Source organism: Hippocampus zosterae, chromosome 9 (genome assembly GCF_025434085.1).
Source record: "Hippocampus zosterae strain Florida chromosome 9, ASM2543408v3, whole genome shotgun sequence".
In the NCBI taxonomy this organism is placed as follows: domain Eukaryota; kingdom Metazoa; phylum Chordata; class Actinopteri; order Syngnathiformes; family Syngnathidae; genus Hippocampus; species Hippocampus zosterae.
Window position 1 is genome coordinate 10437456 of NC_067459.1, and position 26585 is coordinate 10464040.

Here is a 26585-nt window from a genome sequence, read left to right on the forward strand (position 1 = left end):
AATCAATCTTTTAAAATATACGTGAATAATAAATACCGTATTTTTCTGGATCTAAGTCACTTATTTTCATAGTTTGGCTGATCCAGTAACTTATGTTCAGCTGTGACTTGAGAGCTCAGACTAGCACCCAAAATCCCTCTTGCCTAATTGTGTTGACGGTAGCTAATGAGTTCCGGCTGCATTCAAAATGTACGCTTCTAACTATCAAACAGTTTTTCTTTTTAGTTTAAAATGGTTTACTTTAACTGGAATCCCGAGTCGCATTGATGCCAAAGGTAGAATTCTGGTCAGTTTTCCTGCCAATAACTGCTAAATAGTAAATCCTTGTGGCGGATGCCTCAAGCTGAACTCGTACGTCACACATTAGGTGGCAAGATGACTATTACAACTAAAACTTGTTGTGGTTCTTTTTCTTCTTCAATCTTTTTGCGGTTGAAAAATTATTTTCGTGCATTAACGGCACCTTTTTGAGCATGTTGTTTGGCCCCAATGCCACTTCAGAGAGCGGAAATTTGGGATAGCAATCCTAGCTCTACTGATCTTGGTCTCGAATTTTGTTAAATTCATTTCCACCAAAAAATATGACTTGGTTAACATTAGCAAAAGAGCATCACTAGGTGTTAGCACTGAGGCCTTTGTCTCTTGTTTCATGCCGGTGTATTTGACCTGGTAGAGCGCGATGGTCTATCAGCACACTGGATGTGGATGGCGCTGAGCTCCTGCAAGGGGGCCTGTTGGTTGACTCCGGGCTGCAGGGCGGCAATGGGCAAGGTCGTGTTCCTCTTGGACCTTCGGCCGCAGCAGGTCGGCGTTGCTGTGTCACGGCTACTCACGGATTCTCTGCGTGCGGCGGGGAAGCTCTGCATCACAGCTTCCACATAGTTCTGCTGATATAACTGCTCATCTACAAACTCATGAGCCTGGGAGAGAACACATATCACAATGTTGACAAAAATGAAGATGGAGGCAGGGGAGGACCAAAGTTAGAAGCGTTGCACCTACAGTGGTTTTCTCCAGACAGTGCAGCAGATGGTGGTGTTGGCTCTCTAAAAGACACGGTGACTTGGGCAGCTTCTGCTCACCTGTGTTTGTACCCTGATTGAACAAAGTTAGCAGGTGTTATAAACTGAAACAAAGCAATCTTAGTCTTTTGTTTTTTTACATCGAAGTCAAGGGCCATGGGGGCTGACGAGTCAGCACACACATACGGTGTGTGCGTGTGTGTGTGTGTGTATATACAGTACACCAGTATATATATATATATATATATATATATATATATATATATATATATATATATATATATATATATATGTATATATGTATGTGTGTGTGTGTGTGTGTGTGTATGGGACAAATAAAGGATATCTTAGATAGATAGATAGATAGATAGATAGATAGATAGATAGATAGATAGATAGATAGATAGATAGATAGATAGATAGATAGATAGATACCTGTATATATATAAAAGACTTGGCTTGGGCGTTGCCAACTAAGATGAGGAACAAATTAATTGTCTCCCACCACATGTACTCATAGGGTTTGAGTCGCAGGCGATCAAACCGCAAGGATTCTCATTCACATTCCACACACTCGTGAACACAACTGGAAGAACGTGAGCTCAGGCACATGGCAGCTTCTTCATGAACACATTCCTCCTTTCAATGGCATCAAGCTTTGATGCTCGGCGTTTTTTTTTTTATGTGAACCAAGGCAGAGCTCCAAGAATCAAAAGCTTACAAAACTCTGTATATTGTGCCTGACTCCTCAATGTTGGCCTGGTATTTTTTTCTTAATCTTGGGAAAATCACACACCATAATCATTTTCACGTATAGGAACATGAAATTTAGTTCATCAAGAGTAGAAATATGAAATATACTTCATTGTGTTTTCCATTTGCATGACCTTTTTTTTTCATTTGGGAAAATTCAAGGCCAGTTATCCTGAAGATAAATTTAACAAAGAAAACATTCAGTCTTGAAATGTGATGAAATAAAGACATGGGTGAGAACTAATGTAACAGAATGAATATGCAAGGCCTTAGTTAGAGAATATTCAAGAATGCACCACATATGATAATGAGTCTGACGTGAGTCGCTAATAAACTCTGTCAAAACAAATAAAAATCCTAATAGGAAGCCAGGAGGCAACAGTTAATTTAACCGACGGAGAAAACCGTCACATATCGCTTCATGACCACTGACTTGACAGCCGCCGCCGTGCCACTGTAATTTGACTCGCCGGCGGCCTCGCGGCTGATCTGCCACTTGCAAATGGCATTTATATGGTAATGCTGAAGCGCCGGCGTCGACTCCCGATTCGATTAGACCCAAATGGATTTGAGGAAATGGAGGGATATAAGCCATGTGCTGGTGTTAACAGATACATCGTAACGGCGAGGGAAGAAGAGGAAAGGAAGCCGGATGAATGAAACGAAGCTTCACGCAACAATCAACAATCAGATAAGCAGTTTGATATTATTTTAGCAGGTTGACATTCAGATTTTCAAGGTTCTAAGCAAGAACACTGTCTTATTTTTTTATGGTGTCCAGTAGTCCAATAGTATCGGAGGCCATGCCATTAAAATAGATAACCAGTGAGTTTTTCATTCAGTAGTGAATAGTTTTACTGATTTTGACAGCCAGAAATAATAAAAGTTTGCAAAGCCACTGAAGAAGCAGCTCTGATGTTTCAGTGCCACCCCCATGTTGTCTGCTGTGAACCTTGAACTAACTTTAACCCCACAAGCACTTCAAGCAGAGCCCAAGATTGTTATTTATCTTGACATGTCAAAGCAAGAAAGTGAAAAAATATTGTTCATCTTTGCTGAACAATGTCTTTTGTCATACAAGTCGTTTTTTATTTTGGTTGCCCTCCCTTGTCTCATGAGTAAAAAATCCACACTGGAAAGATTAAAAATTAACTTTTTTGTACAAGAATAGATTTAAAATTATTCAAAACACGCACACACACACGCACACACACACACACATATATTAATCTATACATCTATCTTGCAGTTCACCTGGATAAAAGTACCATGTCCACGTCAATGTCATGTACGGACCCTATCTATCTATCTATCTATCTATCTATCTATCTATCTATCTATCTATCTATCTATCTATCTATCTATCTATCTATCTATCTATCTATCTATCTATCTATCTATCTATCTATCTATCTATCTATCTATCTATCTATCTATCTATCTATCTATCTATCTATCTATCTATCTATCTATCTATCTATCTATCTATCTATCTATCTATCTATCTATCTATCTATCTATCTATCTATCTATCTATCTATCTATCTATCTATCTATCTATCTATCTATCTATCTATCTATCTATCTATCTATCTATCTATCTATCTATCTATCTATCTATCTATCTATCTATCTATCTATCTATCTATCTATCTATATTTTCAATAGTATATATACACAGTATGTATATATATGTATATGTATGTATAGGGTCCGTACATGACATTAGCGTGGACATAGTGCTTTTATCCAAGTGAACTGCAAGGTCTCCCCTTGCGGATGATACAGTCGGCCACGCATCTAAAATTTGCACCCAATTGGCTCTTGTGCCGGGTGCTGGGGTGTAATAGAAATAAAAAAATAAATAGAATAGCCCTGCATCTGCCAAGAAAAAAAAAATCCAAGGAACAAAAAGTGACTCAAAAATATTTTTGTAGTACCGCAAAAATAGTTTTTCTCTTTTTGCCCCCTTTGTACATTGTTCACCTCTTGCACGCTCCTGTTATGAACATCATAGTTAATTATCCCCAGGAGCAACAAAACAGGCCAGATAAAAGTTTCAATCTGACTTTGGTTTTGCAGGCAAGCCTTTTATCAAACGTTGGGCAAGAGACAAGTACTGAAAAGTACACGGCGTGTGATTTCGCTCTTTTGCTTTTGACCTATGCCCCGAGAATGTATTCATTCTGACTTCAGCTGCTCTTTATAGCCTTTGGCAGGACTTTCACAATGTTCCTCGGTTAATTAAGGCAGTAATTGTCATTTTGGGGGCGCTTCGAAGTATGAAAATATATGTGTGTGTGTGTGTGTGTGTGGGCTTGCGTGCGCAAGATGGTTTAGTGGAGTGCAGTAATGAATGCTGTTAGACAAGAACCAGTGTCATTAATCTCTCAAACTGAATAACAATCTGTCTGTTTTTAATAAAGACTTCACAGAACAGTGTCTCTTCTTTCTGTATTTTTATTTTTTTATTTTTTTAACAACTTAATTTTCATAATGTTACCACCTCATTCTCATAACTGTGAGGGCTATGTCGGACTGCATTTTCAGATGGTTATAACTTGACTCTTGTCCTTATTGTTCCTTCATTTTTGTCCAACTTCATTCTCGTCGCATTAATTTGCTAAGACTCCATTCCAGTACGATTACAATTTAGTCTTGTAATAACTTCTTTCTAGTAACATGATTTAATTCCAATAAAATGTATTCTCACAATGTTATGATTTCATTCTTGGAACGTTACAACTTCAAAATAGTAACATGACAGTATGATACTATTGTCATAACGATCAGAAATGGACGGAAAGTTCCGTCCCTGGGATGGAACCGTCCATCCATCCTTCCCGAACAGACACACATTTTTGGGACAGAGGACGAGAAGTTTTTTAAAAAGGACGTGCCAAAGCAAGGTCCTAAGTGGGTTCTCATTCGTCCCTTTAATTGTCGGGATGTGGGGTCAGGAGAAGAAATAAGGTAAGATTATAGCCAAACACCATTTTCGAAGCACAATCTTTTTCAATCTCAATCTTTTATGGCGACAATAATAATAATAATAATTTTTATTTTTATTACGATGATGATGTTGACAATGATGATGATGATGATTGTTATGAGGCGGTCGTGTGGTCGACTGGTTAACGCATCGACCTCACAGTGCAGAGGTGCAAGGTTTGATTCCCCACCACTGCTTTTGATGGAACTTTTTCATTTATCTATTTCACCGTTGGTGTTTGAAGGGTCAGAGTTCTTTCCTCACCGTCAGCTCCAGCAATTCGTTTAGGAGTCCGTTGCGTTTGTTCAGCAGGAAGGCGTTGGCGCTGCCGGACTTGGCTAAATGTATACGGGCCATTCGAGCTTTCTGGACACAGAAAAGAAAAACAAGAGTAGCTTGTCAGAAAAAAAAATCAATCAAAACGTTTTTTTTGGGTCATTAATGATTTCATAACAGTAACTTACAATGACTTACTTTGAGCACTTTGTTACTGTTGTATTTATTTCAATTCTTTGCACTTCCAGATCTTATATTCCTTTAAAAACTGGTTGTACAATCAGATATTTTTAATGGTGTTTGTCCACCAATTAGTTGAGTTTTATTATTATTATTTATCTTTTACTCATTTTATCGCATTTACTAGAGAAATTGTATCAACCAATGGAGTCAAAATAGCTCTGAACCAATTGCAGTAAATATTTGTATGAAACCACATTGATTATCGGAAGTGTTGTAACCTGAGGACTCCCTGAACAGAGATACATTTATATTAGTTAGATGTGTTTACCAACGTAAAAAACAGAGCTGAAGTCATTCCATCCTTTTTCTGATTCGCATATCCTCACAAAGGTCGCACGGGGTGCTGGAGCCTATCCCAGCCGTCTTCAGGCAGTAGGCGGGGAACACCCTGAACCGGGTGCACAAATTCACACAAATTTCCAGACAATTTCGAGTGTTCAATCTATGCATGTTTTTGGAATGTGGGAGGAAACCGGATTACCATGAGAAAACCCACGCAGGCCCGGGGAGAACATGCAAACTGTGAGGTCGATGTGCTAACCACTGGACCACAGTCTTTATGTATTTATTTTTTTAATGGAAAACTCTTCAAGGCTATAATTAATAAAAAATAATTTGAAAAACAGTAAATAAAATGGATACTGAGTGTGATGATATATCTTTACACCACTGTACTAACTAGTCACTTGTGCGTAATTTTAAAACCAGGGCGGGGGAAAAAATTTTGATATAGATGACAACAAAAATTGGTCAATACAAAATTTTCTGCTTCAAAACTGTAATCGGAACTGTAATTTTGAAACCAATGTTCCACAATCCGGAACCAATGTTTGGCCAATTCCAAGTTATCACACGGACATTTGTTACTGGCAGAATCCCTGTCTTCCTTACTTCTTACCAAGCCAGACTCAAAAATTTTAAAAGTGGCCCGAGATTTGGGATCGCTTTAAAGGAACCTAATTTACCTGAGTGATCGATAATAGGATCAAAAGTTTGTTACTGATAACCCAACTGCAAACATCAAAAACCCGTAAAGTCAAAAACCGAGGACACTGTATCTGTGTTCGAACACCTCGCAGCTTAGCTATTACTTAGAATCCACAGCATGACATCAATCCTCTTAAGTTGCTGAACTCACACGCTCTACTGTGGCCTGCATTTGCAGTTTTGAAGAGGGTGAAAACGCATCTGGAATTAAACGCTTCAAATTCTTTCGCTCCCTCTCTTGCTGTCTAGAGAGAGGCGCTCTACTAAAATAAATGAGTCAGCCCCTCGGAAAGATGGATTTGATAACTCAGCAGAAGGGGGGGTGCGATCGAAAGTGACACAGAATGAGAGAGAGATGATATCGGAATGAGATTTGCTCAAATGAAGAGGATATTAGGGCAGCTGTGAAGGATATGAAGCTGCCTGAAGCGCTTGTAAAAATGAGCGATCTCCTCAAGCCGGTTCTGCTGCTCACGCCGCCCAATAAACCAGACCTGACATAGCTCATAAAGTCGCAGAATTAGTCGGGCAACTTTTGGAAACCGTAGACTTAGATAGCTACGCAGCAATACAATTGTCACATTTTCGTGCGCTGCATGCGTAATGGAGTGTGTCCGTTTCTGTGTGTTGCGTTTGGTTAATGAGTTTTCGACTTCGAGAATGCTGCCTCGTGCTCGTCTCGGTTGATCAAAGGTTGCGGTTGACGCGAGGATGAAGAGTGTGAGGGAATAACCGATTCTGATCCGGCACGAAGCCGACTGCGATTGGTCGGGCTTGCGAACATCCGTCACTCTTTTGATGGTCGATTGGGTCCTGATGGAGGTTGAGTTAAGTTTACTGTGCTCTGACTTTGCTTGAGGTCAGGATCGGTCAAAATCAACGTCATCCGTGATGAGGTTTAGAGGAAAAGCTCTGCACTGGCGAATGGAATATTATGGGTGTTCGGACCAAACTGAAGGAGGAAAAAGTTGGTCGGATTGTGAGAAAAAGGCTTTCATTACGAATATGACAAGATGTTTGACAATTGTTTTCACGTGAGTAAAGTCAATGTTACGAGTTATAATGTCACGCAATAAAAGTTCATGTTAAAAGGATGAAGGAATCATTTGTAAAGTTATGAGAATGAAGTCAATGTTAAGAATAAAGTTACGTAGTTCCAAGAAAGACATTGTTACATTACAATAAGATGTCATCAAGTCAATATCGCAAAAATCTATTTGTGACATCACAAGGAATAATCCTTCAATTTTGAGACTGAAAATTTTCATTGACTGGAATAAAATGTGACGAGAATGCGGTTGTAGCGTTTCAAGAATGAAGTTGAAATGTTATGAGAGTAAAAATTCTTCCAAGAATGAAGTCAAGTTTAGGAGAAGTCTTGATGTTCCAAAAAGGCATGACGTTTTGAAAATGAAACTGTCCAGAGAGAATAAAGTTGTAAAATTACAGAATTGCAAAGTGACAAGAAATAACAAGTATACATTTATGAAATATATTGTCATGTTATGAGAAAGTTGTCGAATTACAGGAGTTGCAAAGTTACAACAGTTAAATTGTTCCACAAATAAGACGTGAAAAGACGTCAGAATGTTACGCGAATTCAATTGCAGAGTTGTGATAATGAAGTTTCAATCTGACAAAAAAAAATACAAAAAAAAACAAAGCCATATCAAATCAGAAGAAAAAGTTTGAATGTAATGAGAATCACTTCCTAATCTAAAAACAATGCCGTTAACGCCAGCGACATTCTGAACGCTATCGTACTTGAATGCCACTCCTCCACATGTTTAATGGTGCGTGTTTTGCCTTTGCCGCCCGCTGAATGAATGTCGCTGGAATGTACTGCAGTCGTTTGCAAATGATGATTGTCTCTTTTACCCTTCTGTCTGGGAAGCTCACCTAGAAAAAAAGCTTGTTCATCCTAATTGTGGTAAATATTTGCATTGAAAAAAAGAGCTCAGAATGCCAAAATGTCGGGATGTTATGAACTAAGGGTCCCCTGTGAAAGACCACTAGTTAGATGTGTAACCCGCATGAAATACCGACGAGCCGTCCTTGGGTGACAAAACAAGTAATTGTGAAGCTTCGTCTTCAGACAGTTCTTTTCCTTTTGAGTCGGAACGCGGCGTAGTCTCTGACTAGTCTATACTATCAGAGCAGTGAAGTCAGAACGACAGCAAATAATTGCATGAAAGACACAAATGTCGCGAGGTGTGCTGGAGCCTATCCCAGCTGTCTTCGGGCAGAAGGCGGTCGACACCCTTAACCGGTTGTCAGCCAATCAAAGAGATTAACAACCATCCACGCTCACGCTCACAATTTGGAGTGTTCAATTAGCCTGCCACGCATGTTTTTGGAATGTGGGAGGAAACCGGAGTAGCCGGAGAAAACCCACGCAGGCCCGGGGAGAACATGCAAACTCCACACAGGAAGGCTGAAGCTACACCTGTGAAGTCGACGTCCTAACCACTCGACCATCGGCCGCCAATGTAAAACAATCAATGTTTGTGTGCCGCCAAACCGCGCATTCTTACGCCGCTGCACAAACACACACGAACAGGCACTCGCGCCCATATGCATGCGCGCCACGACGAGCAATAGCCGGAGCGCCCGAACATAAATAAAACCTTAAGACACAAACACCCCTCCCCCCACCCCCTGCCCCCCATTTCCTCCTTCCAACGCTCGCGGTCGACTTGAGACCAGTCTTTTGGCTCTTGGTTGATTGCGATCGACGTATAGGGCACCCCTGCCTTAAAAACAGAGGTAATTTGCAGATTAGCTTAGCACTTAGCGCCGTTGTCTGCGCATGAGCGATGATTCAGTCATCTGATTGGTTGCCCTCTATGTCAATCAAGTAACGGGATTGATGATAGGCTGACGTCGTACGTTCTGTGTATCAAGCACCGTTGTTTGAATGGCCGCACCATCGCCGAGCCGTTTTCGGCAATTGTCGTGTGAAAGCCCGGGAGTCGCATGGAACCAGCCAAAGAACTGCATGCGGCTCGCGAGCCGCGGGTTGGGCACCTCTGCTCTTGTTAATGTGTCTTCAAATGTATTTTTTGTTTTGAATTTTGAATGTCCGGAACAGTTTGATTGGATTTACATTTCTTTTGCAAACAATTTTTTTCAAGTCGAGGTTCCACTTGTTCATTTGTGTTCTTTTCTCATTTGACAGAGGAATTAAGTTTACTGAACGAAGCATCAAGTGTGTCCGCCCGCATGAGACAAACAAGAGTGTGTCACAGCATTTGGATCTGTCAACCTCGTCACTTTGCTCCCAGCGAAGCATCTCTTAGCGTCATGCTTCTCTTATGTCATCTTGTGGAAAAGGTCAGGCTCACTAGGTGACCGCAGTGAGTGGATAGCAAACATTTAACACTCGGCTGTAGAGTGTGTGTGTTGTGTGTGTGTATGTATGTGTGACAGATACATGAATGAAAAATGAATAGAAGGGCAATACATTCTTGAGTTTTGGTGTGTTTGTAGCATTGGACAAATGGTTGATTGAGGACAAACCTTCTTGTCTTTTTTTTACTCATTTCATGGAAAACAATCACATTGCATAAAAATATGGACAAAAATAACGTCTGATTAAGTTTCGAAACAGGACAAATTGTATAAGATATTTAAAAAAAATCTTAGTAAATCCTGCCATCCACTTTCATTGTCGAAGAAGATCAAATCCGTTACCTTCTGGGCACGGCGTTTATCTGCCCTCTGGTTCTGGTGGTAGATGCGACTGAAGTTGGAAACAATGACGGGCACAGGCAAGGCGATCACGAGCACGCCACTGAGCGAACAGATAGATCCGAAGATTTTTCCGGCTATTGTCTTTGGCACCATGTCGCCGTACCTGCAGATGACAGGGATGACAGGTTGGAATAGGATGAGCCACACACACGTGCTGTCGAACTGTTTCGAACAATTTAAAGACCACAATAATGCATGAATTCATTGCAGCACATTAAAGTAAGTCATTTTTGGTGTCAATGATATCACTTCAAAGAAATACCAATGTGCTTGCTAAATATTGTCTGTGTAGATCAGGTGTCACCAAACTACGGCCCGCGGGCCGGATCCGGCCCGCCTCCACATTTGGTCCGGCCCCCCTGAACAATACCAGAGAGTCTTTTGATTTATTTTTCATCTATGTATATTTGTATTTTATCATAAAATGTGGCCTTTGCAATAAAATATTCCTTAGTTGTAAACTATTTTCATGATTAACTATTAGTTAGTAACAATTTCATAAACACATATAACGTGACATTTGTTCCATCCTTCTGTGGTCTGTGCCGTTTTCTTTCAACCCCAGAAAAAATAAATCCTAAACCTGTCGCTCTAAAAGAGAACGCAATCATTGTGAAAAGTAGAGGTAAGAGAAAAAAAATATTCGGAATACAGGGAATTTAACCCAAAATGGAGAAACAATTTTTTTTTCAATGCAAAGAAAAGATTGTCTGTCTCATCTGTCGGTGGCGGTATTCAAAGAATACAATATGCGGAGACACTATGAATCCCGTCACAACAACAAGTACGATTTTTCGCATGGGCAAATGAGAGCAGACAAACTGTCAACGCTAAAAAGAGGAAAGTTAGCTCAGCAAAATACATTTGTACGCCAAGCTCAGCTGAACCAGCCTTCTGTTCGGGCTAGCTTTCGGTTTGCTCAACTTATAGCAAGCAGAGGTAAGGAGAGTTTGTCAAGAAATGCATGAATGCTGTCGCGGAGGTGGTGTGTCCCGAGAAGAAAGATGTCTTTAATACCGCGAGTGTATCAAAAAAAGTTATTCGATTTTGTGTGGGTTTCTGGGAAACAATACATTTTTACGTCTAGGCACTCTTGCACTCACACTTTTGCTGTTACAAACTGACCCCGGCCCCCTCCATCAGAGAAGCGAAAAGTTACGTGGCCCTCACAGGAAAAAGTTTGGGGACCACTGGTGTAGCTTCTCAGTAATCTATACAAGTGATTAATTTCTTGGTTTTTGTTTTCTTGCGTTGTGTTGTACGAAATGATGTTTGAGTTCTACAAGTTCTGAATGTTTGCAAGGCCATGACGTCTAAATGGAATTGGATGAATGAGTCTCAAGTTGGGGCCCCGTAGTCCAGTGGTTAGCATGTCGACTTCACAGTGCAGAGGTAGCGGGTTCAATTCCAGCTGCGGCCTCCCTGCGTGGAGTTTGTACGTTCTCCCCAGGCCTGCGTGAGTTTTCTCTGGGTACTCTGGTTTCCTCCCACGTTCCGAAAACATGCATGGCAGGCGAATTGAATACGCTAAAAATTGTCCCTAGGTGTGAGTGTGAGTGTGCATGGTTGTTCGTCTCTGTGTGCCCTGCGATTGGCTGCCTGCCTACTGCCCGAAGACGGCTAGGATAGGCTCCAGCACCCCCTGCGACCCTAGTGAGGATTAAGCGGTTTGGAAAATGGATGGATGGAAAGAGTCTCAAGTTGTTCAACCTCCAGTGCAGAGCTGAATAAATATTTATTCACATTTGCCACAGAGTCATTAAGGTGGATATGGAACAGTCCGGCCCAGAATCTAAATCAAGGGTGGGCAATTGTTTTTCCCCGGGGGCCAAATGAGAAGCAGAAAATATTGTAGAGGACCGGCTCCGATTATAGATTTTATTTCTACACTGAAATAAGTCAATGGCAGTGTTTACAGAAGCTGGTAAGAGTATGTGTTATTGTTCGTTCATCAGAGAGTGTGGTTGTTTGACAAAAACTATTTATTCAGTGAAATTATGCAAAATAATGGTAATTGTGCAACATTTGTCATTCTTTTTCAGTAACATTAACACTGCAATGCTTTCCGTTTTTAACTTTCTATGAAGAGACCACAATATGCAAGAGTAGCACTATAACATAGCTCACATTTTCGTCCCAATTGCCAAACAATGCAGAAAAAAAATCGAAGTAAATTTGTTTCAGGGCTTTGTTTTTTTCCTGTTCAGTGAGATAAATCGAGCCAATCTTGGACTGGTCGGTTCTGAGGGTTCTTGGGATTGAATCTCAGCTTCTTTGCATGTTCTCTTTGTGAATACTGTTTATAACTGACTTTGGTGATAAACTGAGGTCGTGCGTTTTGTCCAGTTTCTCCGGTTTCCTCCCACATTCCAAAAACATGATGATGGGCTGGTTGAACACGAGTCTAAATTCTCCCTAGGTGTGAGTCTGAGCGTGGATGGTTGTTCGTTTCTGTGTGCCCTGCGATTGGCTGGCAACTGGTTCAGGGTGTCCCCCGCCTACTGCCTGAAGACAGCTGAAATAGGTTCCAGCATTCCCCGCGACCCTTTTGAGGATAAGCAGATCGGAAAATGAATGGATGGATAGTCTATATTTTCTTGAAATCATGGCGTCCGTCTTTTGTTTTTTGGTGAACATTTTCAATTTTACCATGAGAATCACTTCTTGCTAATCACATGGACTCGGACAGAGTACCTATATGTAAATGTTGCACGTGCACCGTAAACAGGTTTCAAAGTAAAAGCCCGGCTGTTTCAGTCCACGGTCTGTGTAACCTTTTGAAAGGAGCTTTTATTTTCTTAATTCCAAGCAACTCTTTGCGACCCAGTAAGAGCTGGGCCGCAGGCCATAAAATGCCCAGTTCTGATCCAAAATGGTACTATTTAAAAAAATAGCAAGATGCACCAATTTTTATTTTTGTTTAAAGTTTGGCCTTTGTGGTGGTCATCACTTATAGTAACCTGAAAAGTTCGATCTGTTACTCTACATGAAGCACGCAACAAGATGACTGCGATGACTGGCTGCCTGTTAACAACTCAAATATTTACATAGAAACATTGCAAGCTGTGATTTGAGTTTGACTTTTGAGGCATTTTGCTGTCTTTATCCCTTCCCCACCTCCATCCTGACATTCAAAGACTTCTCAGAAGTAGGCAGTTCGCTGACTTTTTCTGAGCCCTGAAACTCTTGTGTCTTTCTGCTGAAAAGTGCACTTACGACTGGATTATTGGATCAAATTCCACCTGCTCAGTTTGCTGCTTCCTCCAAGCTTCATCTTCATAAAGCAAATTGGACACACATACACACACACACACACACACACACACACACACACACACACACACACACACACACACACACACAGAGTAAACAACAGCGGACCATTACGTAATCGCAGCTCGGCACCTGCGGATTCATCATTCATTCATTCATTATTTTTGCTGTTTTTCCATACTGTCTTTTTTCCATGGTATACACGTATTGAAGGTTCATCAGTGTTTTTTGAAGAATGTTTTAAAGAATATCTACTGAAAAAAAAGAAAAATACTTTTCTTTTGCCCCCCCCCAATGTATTTCAACGGCCTTCATATAGCTGCAGATTTTCACATATATTCCAGCGAATAGAAGGAGCTCCCTGTATACTTTAAAGTGTAATATCCCCATTCACCACTAGATGGCAGAAATTGTTTGTTCGGAAGTGCATGGTCCTATGCCCCCCAGTAGTGATGATGAAACATTGTGGCTCCCTCCATCATTAAAGTTTCCCATTCCTGTCATTGAAGATGCAGCAAAGGCACGGCAGTGTGGCTAAATGATTGAAAACTAAATAATTCAGAACCTTATCTTGAAAAGTATTGAGTGTGACAAAAAAAAAGAATGTTAGAAATTTATGTAAGTATGCATAATCTCTTTTAAAATCCTTTTCTTTTTTGGCTTTGCCTTGCAGAAGGAATAGTCTGCTCCCAACAGAAGATGTGATGAAAATCAAATCAAATGACAGAAGAGGAGGCAGCGTGATACCATATCCGACCTGCATTCTTCTTGACAGAAAGAAAGTAAGAGCAAAGTCACACTTTGTTCCGACGGCGATGAAGATCATCAACTATCGCAATCGCAAGGGCACCCAAAGGACGGTGAAATGTTTGTGTTGGTGTTGCCTTGACAGGTGTAAAGAGCTCGCACTGTAATTTGTCACTTTTATTTATTTCACCAAGATTGATGACTTCAATGGCAGAATGTGAAAATCAGCTGTAAACAAATAAAGGAGCAGAGTTACTGGACCCGCAAGTCATCAATCACTCACACACACACACACACACACACACACACACACACACACACACACACACACACACACACACACACACACACACACACACACACACACACACACACCAGTTTACCCATTGAACCTTACATCAACAACATATTAATTTTACTCAAGAATGCCTTAACCAGATGGGATGTTGTACTTATGCGGAATTAACCCCGAGATGCATGAGTGACTGGACCCTCTAGTCTAAAACTACCCAGTTCAGAACATTTTAATTTTAATGATAATTGGCTGAGTTCACACAAGTTAATTTAGTAATTTGGGCACACCCGATTCACCAGCTGGCCGATAGTAGCTCCTTTAGAATTGTCCAAAAATTGGCTTAAAAAAAACCCCACACATTAACAGATTACAACATTCGACAAAATAAGGACATTCATACTTAAATTAAGAAATTAAGAACAAAGAAAATGGCAAAAGATCTGTTTTGGCCCATTTTTGACAATTTCTCCCTCCGTTATAAAGTTAAATGAATAGAAAGGACAAAATATTGGAAACGGTCACATGTTGTGCTTGAAATTCATATCTTCATTTTTGTATGGGATTTTGTTAAAGGATTAAAGAAAAAGTGATTTCATTCATGATATATTTTTTCAATTAATGGGCTTATTAATCGACTAGTGAATTTTTATTCCACCAAATATTATAATCAGTGTATACAGTATATATATAAATATATATATATATATATGTATATGTATCAGTGGCTAGAGAGGGCTGGCCTGAAGGACAGCACAGACAGCACAGAGGCACTCATCCTGGCTGCTCAGGAACAGGCATTGAGCACCAGAGCCATCGAGGCCCAGATATACCACACCAGACAAGACCCAAGGTGTAGGTTGTGCAAAGAGGCACCTGAGACGATCCAACACATAACTGCAGGGTGTAAGATGCTGGCAGGGAAAGCCTACATGGAACGCCATAACCAGGTTGCTGGCATAGTCTACCGAAACATCTGTGCGGAGTATGGACTGGAAACCCCAAGGTCAAAATGGGAAACACCTCCGAAGGTGGTGGAGAATGACAGAGCGAAGATCCTGTGGGACTTCCAGATCCAGACTGACAAGATGGTAATGGCGAACCAACCAGATATCGTGATCATAGATAAAGGGCAGAGGAAAGCCGTTGTAGTGGATGTAGCGGTCCCAAGTGATGGAAACATCAGGAAGAAGGAACATGAGAAACTCGAGAAATACCAAGGGCTCAGAGAGGAGCTGGAGAGAGCCTGGAAGGTAAAGGTGACAGTCGTGCCTGTGGTGGTCGGAGCACTCGGGGCAGTGACCCCCAAACTAGATGAGTGGTTGCAACAGATCCCTGGAACAACATCGGACATCTCAGTCCAGAAATGTGCAGTGCTGGGAACAGCAAGGATACTATGCAGAACCCTCAAGCTTCCTGGCCTCTGGTAGAGGACCCGAGCTGAATGAGGGACGGACACCACCCGAGGGGTGAGATGAGGATTTTTTTTTATATATATATGACAGGAAGAATATATACATATATACATATATATGTATATATATATATATATATATATATATATGTGTATATATATATATATATATATATATATATATATATATATATATATATATATATATATATATATATATATATATATATATATATATATATATATATATACAGTATACAGTATATATACATACATATGTATATATATGCTTCTTAAATAGCATCGGTTGGACAATGTCTGTTGTATTTGGGTGATCCACCATAGCTTGGATTAGAAAGATAATCATTTGAATGACTTATTGATACATATTTAGCTAGTAATGTGTAAATAAATGCACAGAGGCATGCACACAAACATGCGAACACACAATACATGAGTTAGCAGGTTTCTAGAAACAAACTATAAGGTAGGCAAATTTGACAATGATTGATTCCATTGAAACAAATGGAGCCATGCATGCAGATAGACAATATAGTGATACTCACAGGCATGCATTCTTTCTCTTTTGCAAAGAACTGTTGCACCGCTCTTTTTCATGATATGCTATTGAATCAAAGCACATAATATCTGTCTAGGTTCTACTGGCCCCTGGTGGCCAAAGCATGCAAAGTGAAAATGAAGAATGAAATCACGATGTAAAAACTGTTGTATTTAATACATTCATTCATTCATCTTCCGAGCCGCTTGATCCTCACTAGGGTCGCGGGGAGTGCTGGAGCCTATCCCAGCTGTCTTCGGGCACTAGGCGGGGGACACCCTGAATCGGTTGCCAGCCAATCGCAGGGCACACAAAAACAAACAACCATTCACACTCACACTCACAACTAGGGACAATTTAGAGTGTTCAATCAGCCTGCCACGCATGTTTTTGGAATGTGGGAAGAAACCGCAGCACCCGGAGAAAACCCACGCAGGCCCGGGGAGAACATGCAAACTCCACACAGGGAGGCCGGAGCTGGAATCGAACCCGTTACCTCTGCACTGTGAAGCCGACGTGCTAACCACTGGGCTACCGGGCCGCATTGTATTTAATACATATATTATGTATTTAATTATGTTAGTACTGGATATTTTTATTAAGTACAGTACTGTAAAATGCTATTTTTCTTAGTATAATGAACCTTCCAACTTTATTGCTGGGATTTTGGCTGACAGAACTGGAATGGATTAAAGGCAATTCTATCCATCTTAATGGTGAAAGATGGTTTGAGATGAGTGAAACATCAGAATTATATTGAAATGGCTAATAGCGAATAGTAATCGGTAATTTAACAGATTGTGAAACGGTCACATACACAGCAGTGTCCTCATACCTCTGGCGCATTGTTTTATAATCAAATGATCTATCTGTAAGCCATATAATTTCAAGGTGACATTGGAAGATGAATTTGAAATGATCTTGAAGTGTTCAGTGATCCTAGTTTGGGGTATATTTAGAGTTTTGACTGTGAATGTCTCTGACTCACCAATTTTCACTCCAGTTGCAAGAGATAAGCTAACCTTCAGTTAGCCTAGTTTCTTCTCCCACTACCCTTTCTTCTTCAGCCAGGAAAGAGACAAGTTTAATTTTCTCTTCTATAGTCATCATCACATTTCTGCCTTTTTACCATCACTGGTGCCCTTCTATTCAAAAAATCCAAATGAAAAGCCAACCAGACAGTCTTTGAAGAGTTGTTCAGTTGACCAAGTGTAAATGTGAGAAGCCACGTGACAGTCGAGGTGATAAATGGACTTGCTGTACTTGGCAGCTTGTAGACTGGATGAATATTAAACAGCACAATGTGTGCACTTTGGGAAAAGTTTGACTCAAAATAAGAAGCGACAAAGACAAATGTCTTAATTCTCGACCGAGACTCTTGTTCAGTTGTTGCTCTCTTCATCAGTCATGTGGCGTCATTGACTGTTTTAAATGAAGTGTGCGCTGCTCGTTTTGAGAAGGTGACGTGAATGCCCTCAGCCTCACATCTCAAAATGCAGGTCCTGATGGATGGTGTTCGCTTCTGCAGCAGGTTTAATATCCCCGGTGTAAAAACAGACCACTTAGTTTTTCACCTCCCCTGTGGCACCATCCCATTCCCTCCTTTCAGTGCTGGTACGAATATCAATACAGCAGGTGTTGTGCTGAGCTGCCTTGCCCCCGCCCACATTTGATTGATGGTCAAGTACGCTATTACTCATGTTGACTTTTGCTGAGGTGTACTTATATTTTAAAAAAGATGAGAGAAACAAACAGGATATGCTCTATGCAATGCTCTTTCACAGGAATTTAGTGGCAAATTTAAGAGATTTGTAAAAAATTGCATTGGTCCATAAACATGGCAGACATTCTGCACGGTGGTATGTTGTTCTGTTTTAAATCAATATTACTATACTGTATCTAATATTTTCATACAATGAATGATTCAGGGCGGCAGCTGACTGGTTAGCTCGTCTGCCTCATAGTGCGAAGGTGCAGGGTTCGATTCCGGCGCCGGCCTTTCTGTGTGGAGTTTGCATGTTCTCCCTGTGCCTGCGTGGGTTTTCTCCGAGTGCTCCGGTTTCCTCCCATGTTCCAAAAACATGCATGGCAGGCTGATTGAACACACTAAATTGTCCCTAGGTGTGAGTGTGAGCGTGCTTGGTTGTCCGTCTCTGTGTGCCCTACGATTGGCTGGCAACCGGTTCAGGGTGTCCCCCGCCTACTGCCCGAAGACAGCTGGGATAGGCTCCACCATATACGTGGATATATATATATATATATATATATATATATATATATATTTTTTTTTTTTAAACTACTCCCAAAAATGATCCACATTTGTAAAACTAAAAACCCGCTCTGTTAATAACAGTAGTAATCCTAAAATGACAATATTACAGACACAAATGGAAATATATGCATCCATCCATCCATCCATCTTCTACCACTTATCTGGGGCCGGGTCACGGGGGCAACAGCTTTAGCAGTGAAGCCCAGCCTTCCCTCTCCCTAGCTACTTCTTCCAGCTCTCCCTGGGGGATCTCGAGGCGTTCCCAGGCCAGCTGGGTGACAGTTTCTCCAGCGTGTCCTGGGTCTTCCTCGGGGTCTCCTCCCGGTGGGACATGCCCGGAACACCTCACCAGGGAGGCATTCAGGAGGCATCCGAATCAGATGCTCAAGCCCCAGGTGAGGTGGCTCCTCTCGATGTGGAGGAGAAGCGGTTCGACCCTGCGGAGAAAACTCATTTCGGCTGCTTGTGTCCGATATCTCGTTCTTTCGATCACGACCCATAGCTCGTGACCATAGATGAGGTTTGGAATGTAGATCGACCTGTAAATTGAGAGCTTCACCCTTTGACTCAGCTCCTTCTTCACCACGACAGACCGATACAACGTCCACATCACAGCAGACGCTGCACTGATCCGCTTGTTGATCTCTCACTCACTCCTGCCCTCACTCGTGAACAAGACCTCAAGATACTTAAACTCCTCCACTTGGGGCAAGATCTCCTCCCCGACCCAGAGGGGGCACTCCACCCTTTCGTGACTGAGGACCATTGTTTCAGATTTGGAGGTGCTGATTTTCATCCCAACCGCTTCACACTCGGCTGTGAAACGCTCCAGTGAGAGTTAGAGAGCCCTGCTTGAAGAGGCCAACAGTACCACATCATCTGCAAAAAGCAGAGATGCAATACTGAGGCCACCAAAACGGACCCCCTCAACGCTTCGGCTGCACCTAGAAATTCTGTCCATAAAGGTTATGAACAGAATCGGCGACAAATGGTAGCCTTGGCGCAGTCCTACTTATCACTGGAAACGATTCCGACTTACTGTCGGCAATGCGAACCAAATTCTGACATCGGTGGTACAGTGACCGAGCAACCCATATCAGGGGGTTCGGTACCCCACGAAGCACTCCCCACAGAACTTTGCGAGGGACACGGTCAAACGCCTTCTCCAAGTCCATAAAACAAATGCTATGCTGCTATGCTAGGGGTGCAGAGCTGGTCCATTCTTCCACGACCGGGACGAAAACCACACTGCTCCTCCTCAATCTGAGGCTCGACTTCCTGACGGACCCTCCTCTCCAGCACCCCTGAATAGACCTTACCAGGGAAGCTGAGGAGTGTGTTCCCTCTGTAGTTGGAACACACCCTCCGGTCCCCCTTTTTAAAAAGAGGGACTACCATCCCGGTCTGCCAATCCAGAGGCACTCTCCTCGTTGACCACGCGATGTTGCAGAGGCGTGTCAACCAGGACAGCCCCACAACATCCAGAGCCTTGAGGAACTCCGGGCGTATCTCATCCACCCCTGGGGCCTTGCCACCGAAGAGCTTTTTAACCATATCGGTGACTTTAGTTCAATTCAGTTATTCTCCGATACAATAACTGGCTCTTCTACCCTTTAGATATGATCATGTATTCAATGTCACAGTTAAACATTATAACATCGCTAGATTGGGTTCCAGAAGATCTTAAATATCCCAGATCTAAAATAATACTTTTATAGATAAAAGTAAATTTGTCCATCGCATTTCTTAGGCTGATAATACTTCTAATGATTATAAATGGCTGCCCTTTTGCTTGCTTTGTTGGTCGCTTGCCGGTAAAGTGGACTGACATTTTTCAAACTGCCCGAGTCTTTTTTTTTTCTACTGGCCTTAACCAACAATGGATGTTGGGAGGATACTATTAGCCTCCTTCCGGGTTGGAGCGAGGGATTATAACATTTGCTTTTAGTGTGTGTGTGTGTTTTTTTAATGGTCAATGGGGAGGGGTGGGGATCCGAGAAAGGCAAGAAGAAAGAAGTGATGTTCACGTTCCGTTACCTTTCTGCGTCTTTAATTCATTTACTTTAAAGCACAAAATGAGCTAATTAAAAGGATTTGTCGGAATCCATCTTGTCAATAACATAATAATAAGAGGAATTCAAACAGCAAATCAGGCGCTGCTATGACAAATCTCTTTTGTTTGGAGCTTCAAATGTGTTGCGCCAGATGGGTATCAGAATCACCGAGGACCATTTGAGTAAACGGCAGTGAATTTCATATTATGATTGAATTAGTATATTATTCAATTCCATCAATCCATTATCGGAACCGCTTACCCTCACGAGCGTTGCGGGCTTGCTGGAGCCTATCCCAGCTGTCTTCTGCTGGTTCAGGGTGTCTAGGCGGGGACACCCTGAACCGGTTGCCAGCCAATCGCTGTTATTCAAGTCAATTCCTCCTTGCTTTATTACCATGCATAGCCACATTATGACAATGCTAGTGCCGAAAAACCTCATGGTTGAACGGTCAATCTCTCCGTGCAATTTGGTTAGAAAGCAGCAACAAGCAGGTTCCAGGGTTCCACCCTAAAGTCGAGTGGGATGTCACAAAAGCAGAGAGATGTGCATTTGATACCCGGAAGGGGACTCCCCCGACTTAACTGACCTTTTCATAACAGCACTATCAAGCCACAATTCTTCTTTGTAGGCCGTCAATACTGTCGGAAAATATGTTTGCTCTTTGAAAACCTTCGGGGAGATCGCAAACCACACAAAATGCCCTGTAGAGGTCAAGGCAAATTTCTGTAAAATGAATGCTATCAACCATTTGTGAAAAGCACAGTGAGGAAGATACACAGGAAGACGGAAACTGGACGGTATCAAGGCTTTTTTTGTTGTTTTTTTAATCAGAGGTGGCGGGGCCACTTTTTGGCCTGCCTTTGATGTGACCCTGTGCTCCTTTTATAACGTACGAGAAATCAATTTTCACACTACTTATTTTATTGCACTGTGTGTTTTCTATCTGAACATATGTTGCTTGTCAGAAGCATAACTAAATGTAGCCCTCCACTCCACAAGTTGTTCTGTTTTTTATCGTTGAAAACATTATCACAATGACATTACATAGATTAAGCCTTTCAAACTTTCCCAATTTGAGGCGCAATTCTTCTTCCTTTTATCCCCCCCTCCCCCCCCACACACACACAGATGCAAAGAGGCAATTAGTGTCGCATTATGGCGGACAGATTTATCGAGCAGAGCGGTTACCATTTCAATGTGTGTGGAACATGTCGAGATGATGAAATATTCGGTAAATTTGGAGCAATGTTTTGCAAGGTCAAATAGAGCTGTTCAATCAGAGGCAGATGTCAAGTCAAGTCAACAGTATTCATAGAGCACTTTCAAACAGCCATCGCTGCATACAAAGTGCTGTACATGGAGCAATTTAACATGCACAATAAACAGTAAGACAAATCGGTAATAAAGGCGGTAGAAAGCACCAAGCAGTAAAATCAAGAACAAATCTAAGTCATGCTGAATCGAACGCCAAAGAATACAAGTGAGTTTTGAGGAGGGCTTTGAAGATGGGCAGCGAGGAGGCTTGCCGAATGTTCATTGGGAGGTCATTCCAGAGAGAGGGACCAGCAACAGAAAAGGCTCGATCCCCTCTGAGCCTCAGTTTAGTTCTTGGTACTTCTAATAATGTCTGGTCCACAGACCTGAGGCGCCGGGCAGGTGTGTAGGGGCGGATGAGCTCAGAGAGGTAAGGTGGCGCGAGATTATTCAGAGATTTGAAAACAAAGAGGAGGATCTTGAAAATAACTCTAAAATGAATGGGGAGCCAGTGAAGGGATGCCAGAGTAGGAGTTATGTGCTCCCTCTTACGAGTACCAGTCAAGAGGTGAGCAGCGGCATTCTGGACCAGCTGAAGGCGCTTAATGGAGGATTGGCTGACTCCAAAGTAAAGGGCATTGCAGTTATCGAGCCGGGATGTGACAAAGGCATGAATTACTTTCTGAGAATTGAGAATTACTGTCTCAAAGTGTTCATGTGAGAGGAGAGGTTTTATTTTGGCCAGCTGTCTAAGGTGAAAGAAGCTGGATTTAACAACGGCACCAATTTGCCGATTGTGAAATCACTGTCCAGTTTAAGGCCCAAGTTTGAGACCGTTGATTTCAGATAAGGAGACAGGAGGCCCAAGTCTACAGGATGGAATGTACAAGGGCCACTGGGACCAAACAATATCACCTCTGTCTTCTTTTCGTTGAATTTCAAGAAATTCTGTGCCATCCAGGTTTGGATTTCTTCCAGACAGGATAGGAGTGGCGTTAATGAGAAGGTGTCTTTCTTGCTCAGTGGGACATAGATCTGGCAGTCATCTGCATAGCAGTGGAAGGGAATACCATGTTTTCTTAAGATGGAACCCAATGGGAGCAGATACAGCGAGAACAGCAGAGGCCCCAGAATTGAGCCCTGTGGAACACCACATGACAGGGGAGCAGTGCGTGACTCAGAGCAGCCAAGGCTGACACAAAAGGTTCTGTCAGCTAGATAGGACCTAACCACTTAAGAGCACTGCCGCCAATGACCACCAAGTGCTGCAAACGAGAAAGTTTCAACTGCATGTGCACCACTTTTTCCAGAATTTTGGAAATGAAAGGCAGTTTTGAAATGGGCCTGAAACTTGACAGCACATCTGGATCAAGACCAGGTTTCTTGATCAAGGGTTGGACCACAGCATGTTTAAACTGTTGGGGAACTACACCAGAAGAGAGGCTGCTGTTGATGATATCCAAGACCGATGCGCCAACACTCGGGAGAACCTCCTGAAAGACGTGCGGGGGAAGAGAGTCGCAAGGGGAGCCAGATGGCTTCGTCTGGCGAACTACATCCTCCAAAAGCGCCAAGGACACAGTTTCAAAAGAATTTAGTACAGCTGAACATGGAACATGGACAGAGGGGTCAGATGCGGTATTTGAGACCAGAGTCCTAGCTGTAGAGACCTTATCAATGAAAAACTGAAGGAATCTGTTGCACACCTCGGGTGAAGAATCCGAACAAGTAGGTACAGGGGGTTTGAGTACAGAATCTATCGTTTTAAATAGTGTGCGTGGGTTGTGACGGTTAGCTAGAATAAGGTCCGACAGATATTCTCTTTTGGCCTCTTTTACTGTGAGCTGGTAGTTACGCCAGAAGTCTTTCCAAATTTGATAAGAGACATGCAATTTGTCTTTTTTCCAATTGCGTTCAGCTTTGCGACACCCCTGCCTAGCTGCGCGGGTACTGTCGTTAAACCATGGCTCGGGTTTAGGTTTTAGGAGCACAGTTTTTGAAAGAGCCACCAAATCCAGGATGGCACGGCATGACGAGTCGAGCCAAGAGGTGAGTTCCTCTGTGTTAGACGAGAGTACGCAAAGGTTATTAAAGGCATCAGAGAAACGACTAGCAGTGCGAGGGTTAAAAATTCGGCGTTTACAACTAGGAGCGCCAGATTTCACAGCAGCATGCAATAAGACTACGTCAAATAAAACTGCCATGTGATCAGAAATCCCATTTTCAAAGACTTCCAGATTCGACACCAGTAGACCATGAGCAAGGACAAGGTCTAAAATATGTCCTTGTTCATGTGTTGGGCTGGTCACATACTGCACAAAATTAAAAGAGTCAATAAGTCTTAAGAAGTCTTTTGCTAGCGGTTTTTCCAGACAGCACACATGGATATTAAAATCCCCCATTAGGAGGATATGATCATATCTCAGCCTGATTTCCGCAAGAAAGGTTGAAAAGTCGCTTAAAAAGTCAGATATGTTTGACAGGTTGAAAACTCAGACATACAGTTCGGCATCACAAAGTAAAATGGTTCAACAGTCAGGATAGAAACCAAGCCTTGTTGCAAATGGTGAAATCCACAAGAAATCGACAATTTGTCTATGTTAAAGTTAACACTTTAACATAGTTCCTCAGCACTAAGATGCCACAAGTAAGATGTTCAACACTTCAGTGAAAGTTGGAGTCATCATATTTTTTCCCCCCTCTGTTATGACAAATCATAGAGAGAAGTGAACATTTGAATTTGAGCCGGTAGAAGACAGACACTTAATAAAGTAAGAGCTGGTGTGATTGATGGGTCCATATGAAATGGCAGGTAACCTTTATACAGCGACGCCCCTCTTGAGTGAAGAAAAATGCATGGCTCATTAACCACAAACTTTCCAAAATCCAAAACTCTGAGCTCCCCACAGACAGGTGAGTATCATATTTTTGTTTGTAAGGTGTTTGTGCCACTCCCATGTGGCAAAAGAATCACTCAAAATACATGATGGTATCCCTCAGGAGATGATTTTTGAAGGGAAAACTAAAAGGATATAGAGAGTCAGGAGGGTTTTTTTCCTCCTCAGAGCCTTTGCAGCATGAATGTGCTGAGTGGTTTATTACTTTCGAGTGACGCCTGTGGACAATTTAACTCTCCAAGCAGCTGTTTGAACACACGGCATCTTTAAAATATGTGATTCTGACCGTAACTGAGGATGCTAACGGACCATGTCAACAATTCTTAGTGCAAAAAGAAAAATACTGGGATGAGAACAAATTGGAAGATGACATGAACAACCCATGTCAATGTAGTTAGTGATTTAAAGATGATACACATTATCTTTTTAAAAACACTGAAATTGCTCTAATTGAATTATATTATGAAATTAAATTATTATCAAACAAATGCATGCGGATGATGGTAAATCCCTGAATCACCTACCGAACTTTAGTGGCCTCTTAACATTGGTGGACACTTCCAGCCTCGTTTATTTTGATTCAAACAATCAACAAATTGCACAGGAGTCAAAAAGGCAATTTGACTCGCCTCCTATTGTAATTCAACTGTAAAGGACTTCCTTTTTCAGAGTAACAGTTCTGAAACTAAATAAATACGTGAAACAAAGAGGTGCTATATGCTGATCTATTCTCGAAAAGGAAGATGAATGTCAGGCTGGCTGTCTTCACGCCACATTACATGCCCGATGTGTACTTGGATGACACTGTTACAGAAATGAAGATAGAATCTTTGAGCAAGACGGTGCATGATGGATTGCAATGCAATGCTGAACTCACATTATGGAAGGTGGAACTATCAAAGGAAAAAGAAAAACGAACTGGGTGACAATTTCTGCACGTCGAGTGTCATACTTTGATGTTCACTATCACAAAAACACCTTTTGGTCGAGATCAGGAGTCGGGAACCTATGGCTCGCAAAACAAAATATTCTCGCTTGTTTAATCCACCCATCAATTTTTCACTGCTCATGTCCTGTTGAGGGCTGCCGTTTGCGGCAGGGGCAATTTTAATTGGATGATGCTGGCCTACGTTATCTTTGCAAGGTAAACAGGTAACACCCCTTTTTGAATCAGTCCGCTCGGTCATTAGCTCAAAGCTCATCCTTCGACGAATAAGATGGCGAAAAGAAAAGAAAAACTTCAGGACGAATGGACCGAAGGATTCAGTTTTGTGGGGAGAGCAGGTTCTACGGTGTGTCTAATTTGCAATGACAAAATACCATCGACGAATGGGTCGACCGTAAAGCGGCACTTTGACATGCACCGTGCTACGTTCGCAACAAAATACTGTGCGGGAGACAGCGGAAAGGAAGCGTGCATGCTACAGAGCAGGGTGCAAGCTAGCCAGCAGCAACTCCGCATATGGACCTGGCAAGGTGACTATAACTCCGCTAGCTTTTCTGGATCTTTAACAATGGTGAGGAACAGAAAATCATTCACATTAATGGTGAGTATTATAACAACATTACTTTAGAAAATAGGTTCAGAGGCTTATTATAATGACATTGTGTTGAAATCACTTTTAAATTACAGTAGTTATATATAGGCGGCCCGGTAGTCGAGTGGTTAGCCCGTCGACTTTGCAGTGCAGAGGTAACGGGTTCAATTCTAGCTCTGGCCTCCCTGTGTGGAGTTTGCATGTTCTCCCCTGCGTGGGTTTTCTTCGGGTGCTCCGGTTTCCTCCCACGTTCCAA

At 41.9% G+C, this 26585-nt stretch overlaps 1 protein-coding gene across 2 annotated transcripts in view; it reads right to left on the reverse strand.

The window, feature by feature from the left end:
- Positions 1-26585, reverse strand: part of LOC127607482 (potassium voltage-gated channel subfamily D member 3-like) — a 58951-nt gene that overhangs the window by 2611 nt on the left and 29755 nt on the right. Inside the window, exons 3-6 of one of the 2 annotated variants that reach the window (XM_052075839.1) lie at positions 9967-10129; positions 5032-5133; positions 1003-1095; positions 667-920 (exon numbers count right to left, since the gene is read on the reverse strand). In XM_052075839.1, the coding sequence (XP_051931799.1) occupies positions 667-920; positions 1003-1095; positions 5032-5133; positions 9967-10129 (612 nt within the window). The remainder of the gene's footprint in view (positions 1-666; positions 921-1002; positions 1096-5031; positions 5134-9966; positions 10130-26585) is intronic. The other variant, XM_052075840.1, reaches the window with a different exon arrangement.